General features: G+C 36.1%; 1 protein-coding gene and 1 long non-coding RNA gene across 3 annotated transcripts; both read right to left on the minus strand.

The window, feature by feature from the left end:
- Window positions 1-678: 678 nt before the first annotated feature.
- On the minus strand, window positions 679-11,059 carry LOC307164364. Of its 2 annotated transcripts, none has more exons than XR_013822264.1 (6): window positions 11,000-11,059; window positions 5,770-5,931; window positions 5,058-5,177; window positions 4,915-4,971; window positions 1,892-1,970; window positions 679-1,216 (listed from the first exon to the last, which is right to left on the minus strand). It is a non-coding gene; the product is annotated as an uncharacterized lncRNA (long non-coding RNA). The 2 variants fall into 2 exon arrangements; XR_013822265.1 differs by having other exon boundaries at window positions 1,831-1,970.
- A 1,025-nt stretch (window positions 11,060-12,084) lies between these two features.
- LOC307164535 (membrane-spanning 4-domains subfamily A member 4A-like) lies at window positions 12,085-17,503 on the minus strand. The gene is made up of 7 exons (XM_079881469.1): window positions 17,462-17,503; window positions 15,052-15,222; window positions 14,779-14,904; window positions 14,637-14,693; window positions 13,366-13,512; window positions 13,039-13,176; window positions 12,085-12,587 (listed from the first exon to the last, which is right to left on the minus strand). Exons 2-7 carry the CDS (start codon window positions 15,202-15,204, stop codon window positions 12,579-12,581), a joined length of 630 nt encoding a protein of 209 aa, XP_079737595.1. The 5' UTR covers window positions 15,205-15,222; window positions 17,462-17,503; the 3' UTR covers window positions 12,085-12,578.
- Window positions 17,504-17,816: the final 313 nt, after the last annotated feature.

A 17,816-nucleotide genomic window follows, 5' to 3' on the forward strand; every position in this document is an offset into this window, starting at 1 on the left:
ATTAACTGATGTTGTTTACATTGATGCCACAGGGAGCATCTTACAACAAGCCAAAGGAAGATCAGCCCTTTTTTAATTCAGTTTATTTCAGAAGATTTGAGCTGCCATGGAAAAGGTCCTGCCTACCAAAATCTCTCAAAGAAAGTTGAGAGAATGTAATCAGTTGGACACACAGGTCTGCGCTTCACTGTTTGTACAGTGCATCTCTTCTTTAATACATCTGTGACGGTTGTTAAACTTGCAATGTATGTTTTAATTAGTTTTTTTTTTTTTTTTAATTTTTTTTTACAATTATAGCAATGGCAATAAAACGCAAGGCATTATGGAGAAAAGCCATTCTGACCTGAAATATGTGCGCTTTCAAAGACGCAAGCTCACAAGGCTGGATGATTTTTTCCATATGTATCAAAGAAACCATAATGCCCTGCTGAAGGAGTTTTCAGAGTCTACCCCCAATAAAAAAGTTCTAGTAATAATTTGTCTCTAAAATACTAAATTTATGGCTAATTCCAATTATTATGTAATCATGTTTTCAAAAATGTTTCCAAACATATTTGTAAATGTAGAGAGACAGAGTAGATGACTACAATAGATTTCTGGCTAGAAATGACATCATAAGTTGAAAACGATGATCAAAAATGTACATTTACACACAAACTGACGACCAGCCACAACTTTCAGATGACATCTTTATTTTTCTAGCTCAACTGTCACAGAATGGAAAGCACAGAATTGTGGGATATCAAAGGCAACAAAGGATACATCTATGCTGCCTTCAAAATCCATCAGATGAAGGAATCTCAGGAGACAAGTGAAACTAACTATTGTATTCGGACATGCCTTGATGCCTTCTCGACCTCCTCCGAAGGCAGCATTTGTCAGTTTTCGGACGCAGCCCAGGACTGATGTTGCCCATCCCTGGCCCTCAAGGTCCTGCAGAGTTTTGCTCCAACCCTGATCAAACTCCCCTCCTGATAGTTTCTAGAAGTCCTGAAGACCTTGATCAGCTTGTTCAGATGTGTTTGACCAGGGTTAAAAACAAAGCTCTGCAGGTTAATCTTACAATAATTATAAAATATGCACAAATATTCTTGCTCTATTGTTACAGATTATTTTTTTTTCTGTTCAATTCCTGTAAAACTGAGATCCAGATGGAGATGATGAACTGAAGGATGGAGAACACCAGCAATATTCCTAAGATCCCCACATCATATCTCTAAAAACATAAAATAAATACATAGCACTCAGGTACAAGTCCTGGGAAAACATGAATCACAACACTCCATAAAAGAGCTCAAAGCTAAAATGGCATGGTTGCTTTAGCAAATGCTTTTTTATCTCACGTTCGATTTGTTAATACTATCGGCTAGGTTTAGGGCAAGGTTTAATTTAGGTGGTACTTTATTTTTTAAACTTTTAGCACCACTCACTAGACGTCATTTCCGAACTGCATTCACATATTCATGTCATCTCAGGAGAAAATTTAACATCACTTGCAGCACATATTACTTCTAAAGTGAAAAAATAAGCTGGATACTGCCATCAAGATGACAGCTTTTATGGGAAGCAAGACAATGCCAGACCTCATTCTGCACATGATAAAACATGAGTGGTTTCTAGATACTCTGCACCACAGAAGTGCTTGACTGCCGGCCTGCAGTCCAGATCTGTCTCTTATTAAAAATGTTGGTCATTGAAAACTTTGCAAATCTTTTCTTTGCACTTAAAGGTTCAAGAGAATTAATAAAATCACAGATTCTTGATTTTATTGTGTTTAAAAAGATGTCACAACTTTTCTTGATTTGGGGTTGTAAATTATACATTTAGTACCTCAAACTTTAAACACATTGAGTCTTCAGTTCGACCAAAGAGTCTGGGACAACTTTCATACTTGCTGGTCTCTGAGCTGAGTCCTATCTCCATGGATATGAGAAGAATGGCGAGAGAGGAATGACAAGAGAGGAATTCACCTACACAGAAGGAAAAGCTGAAAATTGAAAAATGACATGGCATACACTTGTAAAACGTCCTCAGCTCAGTTTTTAAACTGTCTTGATCTGGTGATTAAAGGATGAATGTTTTATTGAACTAAGAAAACTTCAAGCAATGTCTAGAGAAGCATTAGCCACACAGCTTGCACTCTTTGAATTTAGAATTATTCTATGAATTTTCGTTGTTAAAAATCGACTGGTATACTGTGAGTATAAAGCTCAATGTCTGCACTTGTAGCAGGCCTTTCTCTTGTTAAACACCAAAGCATCAGTGCATCAGTTCTACAATAACAGTATGTGCTAGTTACAGACACTGAGGTGAAAGAGAGTTTACCATGGAAATAATTGTGGTAGCCTTTTATATTGTTTATGCAAATCCACCAATGGAGTTCAGTGAGTCTAAAAGGCTTTGCATCTCTAAGAATGATGACTTTTTCTGATCCCATTGTATGCATGCACATACATATGAAAACCCATTCTCACACCCAAGTCATACAAAATTGAAGCATAGTCAAGCTACCTGTGAGTAACGATTAACCCTCTATGTGATATTATATTTTGTGATAGAAGTGCTATTTGGACAGAGTTTGTTACGACAGAATACATAAAAAAAAAATAAAAAAAAAGGAATGTGAGTCACCTGAGTCAATGTGAGTTTGTGATATCAACATCAAATTTGGAACACAACTTGGTTAGACATATGGTTTTGATTTTATAGTAATTTTATAGTAAAAAATATTTAGTAAAAAAAAAAAAAAACATTTTAAATAAAAGAAAAAAAATATTTAGTACATTTGATTTACAGTAAATTTAAACTTTTTTATAGAGACGGAACTGACTATTTTCTTTAGCTGAAGCAATACAATCGTTTTTAAATCAATAAACTCCTTTTATTTTGTGTCAAATTATTGATTTATTTGGTAGGTAGCCATGTAATAAGCTGGATATTACCCGCTTTTTACATGGCTATTACACAGGATATACCCGCGTGTCGAGGTCCTGATCAGCCTGTCGGGGTTGTATTCGCTATAACAACCACCTGGCTCTACATTATCCCTTACTTAATATATATTTAATCTGCTGAGTGTCTTCTTTACAACAAGACCAAACTTAGGTCTTAGGTCCAAAGCATTCTTGAATTACAACCATTTAGATTTGGATAGTGCATTTTCATGTCCATTCTCAAAAAGGGTGGTGACATTAAGGGGTGTACATTTCCATAAAGATATGACACATTATTTAACATTATATTATTATAATATTATTTATTTTGCATTTTTAGACAGGCTCCTGTACAGCCATGTTTGAAATCATTTCCCAGAACTCAGCATGATACCAGGAAAAGGGCTTCCAACAGCTCCTGGTATAAGAACAATTCATGGCTTGAATATTCTGTAAGCCAAGATTCAGCTTACTGGTTTGCCTGTAGGTATTTTCTCTGCCCATTATAAGACTCAGTGAAGTGCAATTATTTTTAAGTGTTTTAATTTTTAATTTGTTATTTTGATCTGTAAGTTTGTGATTGTAAATGCTGCCCATTCTTGGCCAGGACAGAGATTTCTTGTGAAAGAGATTATCCTGGTTAAATAAAGGTAAAAAAAAATATATATTAGATGTACATTTCAGTGGGATTTTGGTTAACTTCTCAAAGTGCTTAGTAATGCCAAATGTCTTTCTGACATGCTCCAATCAAGCTCTCTTGACCTAGCAAGTGCTGTGGACATAGTAGGTGGCTTTACAAACACATTACATAACTACAGTAGTGAAGGTTTCTTTGGAGAACTAAGGAAAGAGACTGTAGAGCACTACAAAATAAGTGTACAAACAGTGAGTAAAAGACAATCTAAAACAAGCTTAAGATTTTGTGACTCATTGATGATGAGCACTGTAAGACAGAAAAATAGTGACCAAAGTGATGGTGAGAGCTTCCAAAGAGCTATATTTTATCAGGGACTTGACAGTCACACAGCTGAATTACAGAGGCGTATTTCAAAGAAGAATTGTGAGATAATGCAAGGGGTCCAGTCTCTCAACCCAAAGAATACAACATTCTTGAATGAGGAATCTCTGTTTGCCTTTCCTCGGATATTTGAGGACCTCAAACATGAGGTTCATCAAACATAGAGGCTTCTTGATAGGAGAGAAAAATGTGGAAGTGACAGACGGTCTGCTCTTGATACTGTGGACAGGTCTGGGCAGTCCTTCTGGGTTGAGTGTAGGGTAGAACCCTCCCCCCTACTGTCGGGATTTTAAAGAAGGCCCCTTCATTCCCTGTTGGAGCCTAAACTGATCTCTTAGAACCTGGCAAGTAGAGATTAATTTGCCTTCTGGCAGCTCTTCCTGTTATCAGGAAGAGATGGAGTACAAAGAAGGCAGGAAGGTTGAAAAGGCGGGGACTTTCCTTGTCATGGGTCCTTCAGACAAAAAAAAAAAAGGTAATAACGTCTATTGCAGGCGTTCTCTTATACACATGGGAGCTCCTGTATTGACGTCATGTTGGCCAATTAAATTGTCGTGTGTATACACATGCTTCAGACATCAGTCACATTGATGGCGTTCCCCACAGCACTGATCCAAGACGCAGTGTCTCGTTCCCCTTCTCAGGGAACCATGGTTACATTCGTAACCTGAGACATTTTCTAGCCCAAAGTTATGATCCAAAATGCAAATTGCTTTGTTATACCTCTACCTCGTGTCAGACGAGTGTGTGTTTGTGCGCCTGAGTAATGGTGGGCCAACTTAAACCCAAATTTCTTTAATATGCATTTTGTCAAGTACAATTCAACAGATATCCTGTGCTCAAAGAATAGGGAGTGGTAAATAACTGCATAATGGAAATCCGCATCGTACCAAACAACACCCGTTAGGTTTTCTAAAATCACTGTAAATCACAACTTTTTGAGGCTGGGTATTATGTACATACCACACACGGATTAGGTTTATTATGCGCAGCAACAGACAGAGCTCCAGCACTGATGTTCTGAGAAAGAAACAAAGGACACTTCAGAGTTCATTCTGGAAATTAAAATGAGACACAATAAAGCAAAACCATTAAATACAACTTACAACAAGGGATCCCCAGTAGGTTATGCCACTAAACAAAGAAACAGCAGGGAAATTGTAGACATCAGTGGTGCGTACAATACCAAATAAGAAAACCATCACTCCAGTCATTATCTGGACAGCCTAGAGAGGGCAGATATGGGCCAAGTGTTTATATTTTTTCCATATTATATTTCTGTCATGTTATGTCTTTCATGTTTGGACACACACACACACACACACACACACACACACACACACACACACACACATTAAAACCTAATGCATGGATCTAATATCCTACTGGTTTTTACTCAACTGTTTACATTTACTTAAGAACCAATTGCATTTACATAAATGGTCCACACAATGGGCATTTTAACATAATTGTGTGTGTATGTGACCGTTCAAGTATAATAAGACATGAAAGAGAACTGAATTTGGGATTGCACACTGTCTGAGAGAGGCATGTTCTGTGTGTGTGCTTCAGGTGTGTCAGTCAGCGTAAGCACAACTCTGAGTTCTTTATGCATGACTTATTGAGCTTAACTCTTTTAAACTTCATGTGCATACTCTTTTTCTGATTTAGGGATTTTTCTTTATCTCTCTAATGTGTCAATAGCTTTATGTAGTACTATGTTTACATACCACAATATAAATGAAGATAAGTATAACACATTATATTGTCACAACAATATATCGTCATACTGTCCAAATTCATTATTAAATGCATTACCCCCAGTGCCTTTGGTTGTGCTTTAAGAAATGTGTGATATGCTCCTCTGGCCTCCTGTCCATCATCACTAATAACCTGTGGATTTACTTGGATGACAACTGTTGCTTTGTTCGTTGAGATGACCTTGCTGGTTTCCATTCTAGGCAAAGTTTTGGATTTCCCCTGTAATTAAAGGACAAGTTTGCACATTTTATGAGATGTTTTATGTGTTATGAGCAATGTGTTATTACAATGTCAGTAATAGGGGTGAGCAACCTAATGAGGGGCTAGTTATAAGTAACACACATGGTTTACAAGTGTCCACATAAACCAGCATGACAAAACGTAGTGAATTTACTAGTTGCTATATCAAAACTATATAGAGAAAAAAATGTGCTAAAATTCAAAAATCTTTCAAAGATATCACTGTACATTTATTTAACCATAGCAAAAGTAAATTTAATTTAATAATAAATAAATAATACATTTAATTAATTGAATAATAAAAAGTTAATTTTTGTCACATATAGTTAGTAGTATAGTATAAATACAAAATATATAGTTTGTCTTGTATATGTTTTTGTATTAGATCAGATAACATTTTAAGCTGTAATATGGTCATGTTACAATGTGGGGCATGTTGTCACATTTTCCTTCCATTCTTTTGGGGTACATAAGAAAAAAGTAATGCACTGTATTGATGAAGAAAAAAAAACATACTAGTCGTGTACATTTAATGTGGGAAAAAATAAATACTCTGAACCCCAAGTGGATTTTTCACAAACTGAGAAAGTCAAAAAGCCCTGCTCTCCCTAGATGTAAAATAATGTGTATTATTTCTTGGTTACCTGGACCCAGATCTACAGCAAACATCCACCAGATGTATATAACTAACTAAGTTATAAGTAACACACATGGTTTAAAAGTGTCCACATAAACTAGATGTATATAACTAACTAACTAATATATATATATATATATATATATATACAACCCCAAATCAGAAAAAGTTGTGACACTGTACAAATTGTAAAAAAGGAAATGGAATAATTTACAAATCTCATAAACTTTATTCACAATAGAATATAGATAACATATCAAATGTTGAAAGTAGGGCTGTCACGATATTAGATTTTTCACACCACGGTTATTGTGGCCAAAACAATTCACGATATTGATATATTGCGATATAGTAGTTATCAGTCAAATTAATTTTTACTTTGTTTATAGTTTTTCTTTTTTACCCAACAAACATAAGGATACTGATAAACACAAGGCACATGCATTTTTACTTCTTGCGTACTCAATCTATGGCAAATTTTTGTGATGGAAGACAAGCATGTGAAGTTTATCTGGTTTCAAAATGAAGCAAAACACTGTCTGAAGGTTTCCTGAAGATCTGAAAAGCTCTTAAACCTATTGTTGCGCCGGCGCCAATAAAGTCATGCAGATAGCAGATTTGAACAAAAAAAAAATCAAGTGCAAATACAAAAATAAGATGAGTAAAGAAAACGGGGTTCTTAATTTTACTAATCACCCTTTATTAAATATATGAACACAGAAACCCCCTGTTAACAGTTAATGTCACGTTTCCCATTCCATGACTAGTAAAATAATAGCCATGTCGCGCCTCTCCGTCTATGACAACTCGAGGTATCGCACACCGGACGCGCACTTTCTCAGTTTATGGCCAGCAATATCATTATGTTTAAGGACATTATGGAATTGAGATAATGTCTGTACTATGTTATTATTATACTGTACAATTAAATACAATAGTTGCTGAGTCTGTGATCTGAACACTTTACCTCAGAGCATCCGTTAACTGAATGAATTGAGAATATCACCTGAAAATCCGATAACATCAGCAATTTTCATTCAAGCAGCTGATTTCTGTAAATGAATGTAAAATGTATATCGCAGCAAAGGGTGAAATCATTTACGATGATTTGAGACAAATATAATGTAAATTTAATATAAAACGATGGCGCTCTGTGTCGCGGCAGGATTTTGAACAAGGTCCTGAGCTGTTGCTGGGCGCCGCGGACAGACGCCGAATAGAACCGCGCTGTGCTTCTCGTCCGGTGTGTGTGTACACTCATACAGAATGTGTTCGAATTTTAAAGACGTGGCGCTGCGCTTCTCGTCCGGTGTGCGACCACCTTTAAGGTGCTGTTTTCTTTGAAGCCGAAGAACTCTGTTGTTAATACTGGCGAGCTCACTTTTTTCGGGTGTGGACAGAGTGTTTCACTCTAGCTGTGCGGGCGCGGACGAGCGCTGCGTCGTCGTCGTCTTATTTGATAGGTGTCCGCCTGTGCAATACAGACACCTGAGAGGTCAACGAGGTACTGGCACTGGAGTATTTACGTGTCATGTTATCATAAGAGTCCTATTCATTTTAAACATTGTGGTTATCGCCAATACCGGTATATTGTCACACTCTAAATTAACACGATTTCGATATTTCATGCTTTGAATATCACGATTATCGTCAACACCGGTATATTGCGACACCCCTAGTTGAAAGTGAGACATTTTGAAATGTCATGCCAAATATTGGCTCATTTTGGATTTCATGAGAGCTACACATTCCAAAAAAGTCAAGATGGGCAGAGGATCACCAATTCCCCCAATGCTGCAGCGAAAAATAGTGGAGCAATATCAGAAAGGAGTTTCTCAGAGAAAAATTGCAAAGAGTTTGAAGTTATCATCATCTACAGTGCATAATATCATCCAAAGATTCAGAGAATCTGGAACAATCTCTGTGCGTAAGGGTCAAGGCCGGGAAACCATACTGGATGCCCGTGATCTTCGGGCCCTTAGACGGCACTGCATCACATACAGGAAGGCTACTGTAATGGAAATCACAACATGGGCTCAGGAATACTTCCAGAAAACATTGTCGGTGAACACAATCCACCGTGCCATTCGCCGTTGCCGGCTAAAACTCTATAGGTCAAAAAAGAAGCCATATCTAAACAGGATCCAGAAGCGCAGGCGTTTTCTCTGGGCCAAGGCTCATTAAAAATGGACTGTGGCAAAGTGGAAAACTGTTCTGTGGTCAGACAAATCAAAATTTGAAGTTCTTTTTGGAAAACTGGGACGCCATGTCATCCAGACTAAAGAGGACAAGGACAACCCAAGTTGTTATCAGCGCTCAGTTCAGAAGCCTGTATCTCTGATGGTATGGGGTTGCATGAGTCAGTCCCTCCAGTTTTTCGCGATTCCGCGATCGCTGAATACAACGCAAAATCAACAAATTGTCGCATTTTTTTGCGATCCTGCATAATTCCTAATTTAACCGCAAAATAATCACAAAAATGAAAAAGACCTCACAAAACATTAAATTATAATCACCCAATTGAAAAATCTCTAGTTTAATTAAAGTTTCAATGCATTTTACGTGGATACAGATGTTGCGCACGCGTGATGTCTGTGAGCGGTCTGTCAGAAACATGGCGAAAGAAAATTTCTCACCTGCCCTCTCATATAAGCGCCAAGGAGCGGGCTAAGCAATATCCTGATATATTGCACGAGAGCATGCACGAGAGTGGGGGTAAATTGTTTTGTGTTGACCGAGTGACTGCCTGACTGCAGTGTGTGTGTGTGCGTGTGTGTGCGTGCGTGTGCGTGTGTGTGTGTGTGTGACTGACTGCTTGTCACTGCCTGTCAGCGTAAATTCTCTTTATAGCGCTTGAACAAATACACATAGCAACAATTACTTCAAAATATTCATCTTGGCGAGTATTTACGTAAAACTATCAGTAATAACTGATTGGGACGTTTGTCATTACTGTAGTAGGTCTTAAAGTGACAGTAACCTAATTTACCTGCTGTTGTCAGTGTTGTTAATGTTAATCAAGCAACAACAATAGGCTACAGCACAATTTAAAAAAAAAACTAAATTATCCACTGTTTGTAACTGTATCCTTGTATTTATTTGTCCTGTTTTGTTTCTTTTTGTTATTTGTTCCTGTGTTCTTATTTCATTACTGAGTGTTTACTTGATTATTTAAATCATTTCTTGGATGTTCCTGGTTGTGCCCATAGGTTGTTTTAAAAGTTAATTTGATGAGAATTTGATTAGACAAAAATAAACAAGCTTTATGCATTTTGTTTGTGATTTATGTCATGTATGACTATTGTGCATCTGACATAATACTTTTATGGTAAATGTGATGTCCTAATTATAAAATATAAAAATCGCAAATTTTTTCGCAAATTTCTGGAAATTACCACCACAAAATCAGTCATTTTGATCGCAAAAATCACACAAAAAAATCGTGAAATCCTGGAGGGACTGATGAGTGCGTGTGGCATGGGCAGCTTACACATCTGGAAAGGCACCATGAATGCTGAAAGGTATATCCAAGTTCTAGAACAACATATGCTCCCATCCAGACGTCGTCTCTTTCAGGGAAGACCTTGCATTTTCCAACATGACAATGCCAGACCATATACTGCATCAATTACAATATCATGGCTGCGTAGAAGAAGGATCCAGGTACTGAAATGGCCAGCCTGCAGTCCAGATCTTTCACCCATAGAAAACATTTGGTGCATCATAAAGAGGAAGATGCAACAAAGAAGACCTAAGACAGTTGAGCAACTAGAAGCCTGTATTAGACAAGAATGGGACAACATTCCTATTCCTAAACTTGAGCAACTTGTCTCCTCAGTCCCCAGACGTTTGCAGACTGTTATAAAAAGAAGAGGGGATGCCACACAGTGGTAAACATGGCCTTGTCCCAACTTCTTTGAGATGTGTTGATGCCATGAAATTTAAAATCAACTTATTTTTCCCTTAAAATTATACATTTTCTCAGTTTAAACATTTGATATGTCATCTATGTTGTATTTTGAATAAAATATTGAAATTTGAAACTTCCACATCATTGCATTCTGCTTTTACTCACAATTTGTACAGTGTCCCAACTTTTTCTGATTTGGGGTTGTGTATATATATATATATATATATATATATATATATATATATATGACAAAACGTAGTGAATTTACTAGTTGCTATATGCTATATATATATATATATATCAATTAACAAATCAATTAGCCCATGATTTGGCGCAAGTCGACTTGCATACAGTCGTCTGCCGGAAGCTTATTTTAGTCCATAAATATTTAAATATAGTTATTTTTCTTGCACAAATGCATCGCTTCGCTTCAGAAGGCCTTTATTAAAACAAAAAAAATAATAAATCACAAATGTTAATTGATGCATAAAATATTTTACCTGAAATGAAATGAGTAGTTGATGTGGTTGTCTGCTCGCTCTTATGGCGTATCTTTGTGTGTGTGAACAGTGAAGAACCGCTGAGGAGGAGCTTGCTGCATATGAACTGGCTTAATACTTTATTATGTTCATGCCTTTCCTCCTAAAATTCAAAGGGATTTACATATAGATCAAAATTAAAAGTTGCATAAATTATAGCCATTAAACAAAATCTGTGCTTGAAAGCACCAGCAGATGTGTCTGTGTTCCTATTAATAATCCTATTGTTGGGCACTTATTTATCATAAAAAAAAAATGATGGAGAAAGGCTTTAAATTATTTATAAATTCAATTCAGTTGGGATTTTTCTGTATCTTTGAATGGCTGAATTGAATTATGATATCCCCTATGAATGATGAGTGTAAAACAAATATAATGGATTGAGGCATTTCTAAAAATATATATCATTAGGATGAGCTAATAAACTATATACCTTGAATGCAATCTAAATTGCTCTGGAAAATGATCATAATTATGTGGGTGTAATGTAGAAATGTAAAAGGGAATCGTGTAGATGTCTTGTTTTGCTAAAACTATAGCAGAATGCCCTAGTTTCACAGTGAGGTGAAAGGTAGATTTCCATTGTGGTTGCTTTATTTCCTTCCCATTCTGCGAACTGTAACTTTGCTCGTGTGAACAGAACTGTGGGGAGTGCTGTGTTTGATCAGACTGCAGTAATGTAATACTTGTACAACCTAGAAGATTTAGCTAACCCCTTCATGAGCATAGATAATAACATATAGGTAAAATTTCACCTGCTCTCCTAGTTATGTTTGTCACAACATGCTAACAATTATCATTTAGTTAGTTTAGTGAAATATCGGCACTAGATGCAGGTGTCTTTGCAGATACGGATGCCCTATGCGATGTTATGCCCTAAATTAAAACATGATTAACTAACTTTATTTTTCTATGTACATTTCTGAAATGCACTTTCTGTAAAGCTGCTTTGAATGTCAATTTCAATGTGTATTGTGAAAAGCGCAATACAAATAAATTTGAATTGAATTGAAAATTGAATTGAATACTGAGACTGGACTCAGAAGATGAATTGACCACAAACTTTAATGAAGTTTTCTTTTCATGCACAGGGACAACTTCTTGTTCATGGAACCTGGGTATTACTTGGCTAAACAGTTAAAAATTATGTCTTTATTGTAATTATTATTATTATTATGGGTTAAAAACCTACAAACATTTGATGTATACACATTATTTGATGTTCTTTCAATTCTCAATTCTCTTTTTTTCAGTTGAGTTCCTGTAACAGCTGAAAGGACCCAAGGACAGAATCCAACGGGTGGGCGAACGTATACTGTGTGTAGGTCTTTACAGCGCTTCTGTGAAGTTCACTTAATATAGTTTCAATTTGATTCTAATGCCCTGCTGGAGAGGGCGGGGTGCACAGATGGGTGAGGAGAGAAGTTTTATATAAAGAGAGAAGAAGTTCAATAAACTGAGTTTTATTGTTTTATTGCAGGGGGTTTGATCTCATCTTCTTACACTTGATATTGTAATTCCTGGATCTCCTCACTGTGACTCAGTATCCCTGGAAAGTAACAGACAAAACTTAATATCAGTTTTAATTTTACCATTGAGATCCACGCGCCACACAGACTGACTACTGTCACATCATGTCAAGCAAGGACAAGGATCTGCAGCTTTTTACTTTATTAAACAAAACAAAAACAGTAATCCAACAGGCAATCATAACCGTGACAGCTTCACACTACAGACAAAGAGGTGAATGAAACTGAGGGCTTAAATACACTCAAGATAACGAGAACTAAACAAGACACCGTAGTAACCATAGTTTAGACTAGGAAACGGGAATTAAAAAAATCAGGAACATACAAACTAAAAGTCCATGGAAATGAAACTGTAACCAAGACATCATCATTAAATTAATGAAGTGGAAAACCCTACTCTAACCCACTTCAACAATCTAGCAATAGGAAAGAGGATGTAGTTTACAATGAAGCATTATTTGAAATCATTACCTGGTTTAGTGTCACATTAACCACTGTAGAGTCTCTGTTGCTGGTGGCTTTGCAGGCAAATGCTGAGATCCAGATGGAGATGATGAACTGAAGGATGGAGAACACCAGCAATATGCCATTGACCCCCAGATCATATCTCTAAAACATATTCAACATGATCATATGAAAGTTGTTTCACAAATAATATCCCATCAATTATATTGAGTGAATTCATATATATATATATAGATATATATAGAGAGAGATTTTTTAGATGTCATCATTCAGTGTCATCATGTCATCATTCATATAATATTAATATAGTATTGCACACTGTACATTTAATACCTTAAGATCGAAGCAGATGCGAGGAGAACTATCATAAACATCATTGCAAATTTCATCAGAAACCAATCCTATTTCTATTGACACCAGAAGAATGGCGAGTCCTGCAGTTATGGCACTGATCACATTCATTATCAGAGAAGCTTTCACCTGCAGGAAGAGAATCTGACATGTGAAAGGCGAAATAGTAATGGTGTACACTTATAAAATGTCCTGAACTAACTTTTTTAATATGTAAATGGATAATGAGTCCTTTCCACATCTTTATAGGATGAATGTTTGGTAACACTTTACTTGAAGGGGTGTGCATAAAACTGACATGGCACATGTCATGAATATGAAGGAGGTTTTATGACATTTTTAATGCAAATATGACATTGTTTGAGATGTCTTTGTCATGACAACTTGACATTACCAATACATCATAACCTGTCATAAATGTGTCATAAACATTAAATAGCAGATTAATTGGTATATATTAATGGGTTAACATTACATTAAACTGTCTTGTGGTTAGTTTTGACACTGGCTGTCATGAGGCCATTTCAACTGTCATGAATATATTTCTTGACCTCAGCTACAGTGGTGCTAATTGAATTTGTCATTGTCAAATGTTGTAATGGCCTCATGACAGCCAATGTCAAAACTAACCACAGGACAAGTTAATGTTATGTTAACCCATAAAGCTAAGTGGTTTCTTAAGTTTGACAATTAATCTGCTATGTCATGTTTTTGACACATTTATGACAGGTTATGATGTATTGGTAATGTCAAGTTGTCATGACAAAGATATCTCAAACAATGTCATATTTGCATTAAAAATGTCATAATTGAGCGAATGACACTTAATGACAGTTGTCATAAACATGCATAAAACCTCCTTCATATTCATGACATGTGTCATGTCAGTCTTATGCACACCCCTTCAAGTAAAGTGTTACCCATGGGCTAAGAAAGCTAAGTTTTCATAAATTAAATAAATAAATAAAAACCTATAAATGAAGCAAGAGAAAGGTAGATATAGAAACATGCTGTGTAGAGTTTTGTTATTTAGTGTTTAGGGATGAAAATAAAATCACACAGGCCTTTTACCTCGTAGCCCCATTTTACCCTACTCTTTACCCTAAGTCTTTACTTAAAGAACAAGACGACTGAAAACACTTTGTGCTCGCACAACAACTCATGAATGATAGCATATGTATACAGTAGAAACAATGTGACAAAAGAAGAGTTATGAGCAACAGATTTCAGCACAGCATACTGTATGTACATACCACACAGAGATGAAGTTTATTCTGCGCAGCAACAGACAGAGCTCCAGCACTGATGTACTGAGAGACAAACAGGACATTTCACAGTTCATTCTGGAAATTCAAATCAGAGGCAATAAAGCAAAACCATTAAAGGAGAACTTACAACGAAAGATCCCCAGTAGGTTACTCCACTTATGACAGAAAAAGCTGTGTAATAGTTATAGAGGACGCTGGTGGTGCGTACAATACCAAATAAGAAAACCATCACTCCAGTCATTATCTGGACAGCCTAGAGAGGGCAGATATGGGTCAAGTGTTTATATTTTTGCAAGATGGCATTTCATTGTGTGATGTTCATTTGATCACAGAAGAAAATGAGATACTAAAAATATTCCCAAAATCATGCATACTTATAATTCATCATTGAATGCATTACCCCCAGTGCCTTTGGTTGTGCTTTGAAAAATTCAGTGAGAGCCGTATTGTGATATGCTCCTCTGGCCTCCTGTCCATCATCACAAATAACCTGTGGATTTACTTGGATGACAACTGTTGCTTTGTCCGTTGAGATGACCTTGCTGGTTTCCATTCTAGGCAAAGTGTTCACCTGTAATTAAGATAGCAACTCACTTAAGATAGCTTCTTTCTGCTTTTCATGTACAGTACAGTATTTATTTTTAGTCACACTTTATTTCTGTGGTCTGCTTTAGGCACTCTACTAACCATCAGTAACTTTGCAACTACATGTCAACTAACTCTCATTAGAGTATTAGTAGATTGTAGTAGACGGTTAGTAAGCCTGACGGGACTAGTTTAACATGGAGAGGTGGGGTAAAGTAATTATTACTAGAGCCTTTCAGTGATTTTAGTCCCGTCTGAATGTGCATCTCAGTGATCATTACAGACAATGTCAGTAAAGATTACGGCGACTTTTACCTTCTATAAAAAGGTCCGGACATTAATGACTTTAGATAATACTAATTACAGACCTGCTGTAAATACGTAAATATTCAGGCATTTCATGTTTAAAAGTAGTTTTCCGAGTTTTTACAAGTATGGATGCGTTCTAGAAGGACGAGCCTGTGGCAAAACTCAAGTGTTTTACACACACCATTCAGATCACAAAGAAGGTCGAACGCACTTTTTAGAGGCACAAAACTTCTTTTAGCTTTAGGTAAGTGCCTATTACCAACATAATGACTATTATGTTAAACGCGTCAGTTAAACGCGTTATTAACGGCGTTAACGCAAACCCGTTTTAACAGCTTCAATTTTTTTATTGCGAGATTATGTTCTTTTTGACCTAGCAAACTTTGTCATTTTTTTCACATGCTGTTGCAACAACTAGTAACGTTAGAAAAACTACAACACCACACCGGAGCTAGACCGGACACAAAACAACAGGCACACACTTGTTTGGGCTTGCGAGCCGGCCAAAGAGTAGAAGGCTAACGTTACGTTTGAGTGGATGACGAGCGCGAGACGCCGAATTGGATGCCAATAAGATTCTGAATGGAAAGTTTACTTTCCAAGTTCCATTGACAAGACCAAAGTGATCTGTGTGTTTTGTCGCTGTGAACTGAGTGATCATCGCAGCACGTCCAGCCTGAAACACCACTTGACGCGAATGCGAATTCTCTGATGCGATTATTTGCTCCGAGTGAGAATGTTAGTGTGAAACTGAACACTACAGTATATGCCAATGTTGTTTTCAATAAAAAAAAAAAACATTTGCACAAAGCAAGCCGATCCACTTTTCCATGTTGATAAGAGCATTAAAATGAGAAAAAAATATCAAGAGACATTTAGAATAGATAAAAATGTGAGTTTACTATGACATTAATGCAATTATTCGCGATTAAATACTTTAATCATTTGACAGCACTAATGTATATATATATATATATATATATATATATTTATTTATTTATTTTTCCATTCCTTAAGCAACCTAATACACACATGACGACAGGAGTGTCGGCGGTGTGTAAATCGAGTTCCTCTCCCACTTCTGCTGGTTTTACTGAGATTTCTTATCCTGTGTGAACTGGCCATTAATATGTGGTAAATGTGGTAAAATTACATGACTCCATCTACCCTTTAAAAACAAATCCTGTCCGAATAGGGTTAAAGTTGACATGTAGTTGCAAAGTTGCTTATAGTCAGTAGACTATAATGACCATCACAATAATCAGCAGATATTAAGCTGACAGAGCGTTAGTTTACAAGTAGTTTTAAAGTTAGTTGTAGTTTGTAGAATGTCTAAAGTGGACAATCAAAAATAAAGTGTTATCTTATACTTAACGCATTTGCCAATGCCCTTGTCCAGAGTGACAAACTGATACTATATAACAAGAAAATTACTAATGCTTACATTAGCTTACAATGTAATACAAAAGTAAAAGTAAAAAGGACTCTTATAATAACTCTTATAATACTCTAATATATACTCATTTCATAATCATTTGTTTTTCTGAGATAAACAGTTAAGATAAATGCAGTTTTAGTAAGAAAGCCTTTGGAGTTTCTTCTCTCTTCTGAAAAATCAGAGAATAAAATTGACATTGTTCGCAAATATTTTGCATGATTGTATTTTCTGAAGCCTAATAACCAAACAAATCCCAAAACTTTTAAATGAAATTTTATTAGCCAAAAGTATATTAATGAATGAGCAACAATTAAAACAATCACTGGAGTGAACGATCACAAAAGTAAAAAAGATAGATAGTTTAAATGATGTATCAAAGTGTGTAAATAATTATAGGCATTTTAATGTAAATAATAATAATAATAATAATAATAATAATAAACTTTAAAAATGTTACTTGATGCTTGAAATATTTTACCTGAAATGAAATGAGTAGTTGATGTGGTTGTCTGCTCGCTCTTATGGCGTATCTTTGTGTGTGTGAACAGTGAAGAACCGCTGAGGAGGAGCTTGCTGCATATGAACTGGCTTTATACTTTATTATGTTCATGCCTTTCCTCCTAAAATTCATTTTTACATATGAATAAAAAAAATTAAAGTGGCGTAAATCATGGCCATATCTGTCATTTCATGAGTTCATATGTACATCAGACTAAAGGTTATGCATATCTGGAGTCCGAGGGATTTGTCCTGATCCCAGAGAACTCCCTCCATCCCAGGCTGATTTCACGAGTTCACACGTATATATAATCAGATGGACTAAAGGTTATGCA

This window comes from Squalius cephalus (genome assembly GCF_949319135.1).
Source record: "Squalius cephalus genome assembly, chromosome: 9".
NCBI lineage: Eukaryota > Metazoa > Chordata > Actinopteri > Cypriniformes > Leuciscidae > Squalius > Squalius cephalus.

Excerpts from the sequence above, each read along its gene's own strand:
- LOC307164535 (XM_079881469.1), bottom strand. The coding sequence starts at position 15,204 with ATGGAAACCAGCAAGGTCATCTCAACGGACAAAGCAACAGTTGTCATC. Across the intron at positions 14,905-15,051 it reads CACAACCAAAGGCACTGGGG|GCTGTCCAGATAATGACTGG; the intron begins GTAATGCATTCA and ends TGCCCTCTCTAG. Across the intron at positions 14,694-14,778 it reads CCTACTGGGGATCTTTCGTT|TACATCAGTGCTGGAGCTCT; the intron begins GTAAGTTCTCCT and ends TTTGTCTCTCAG.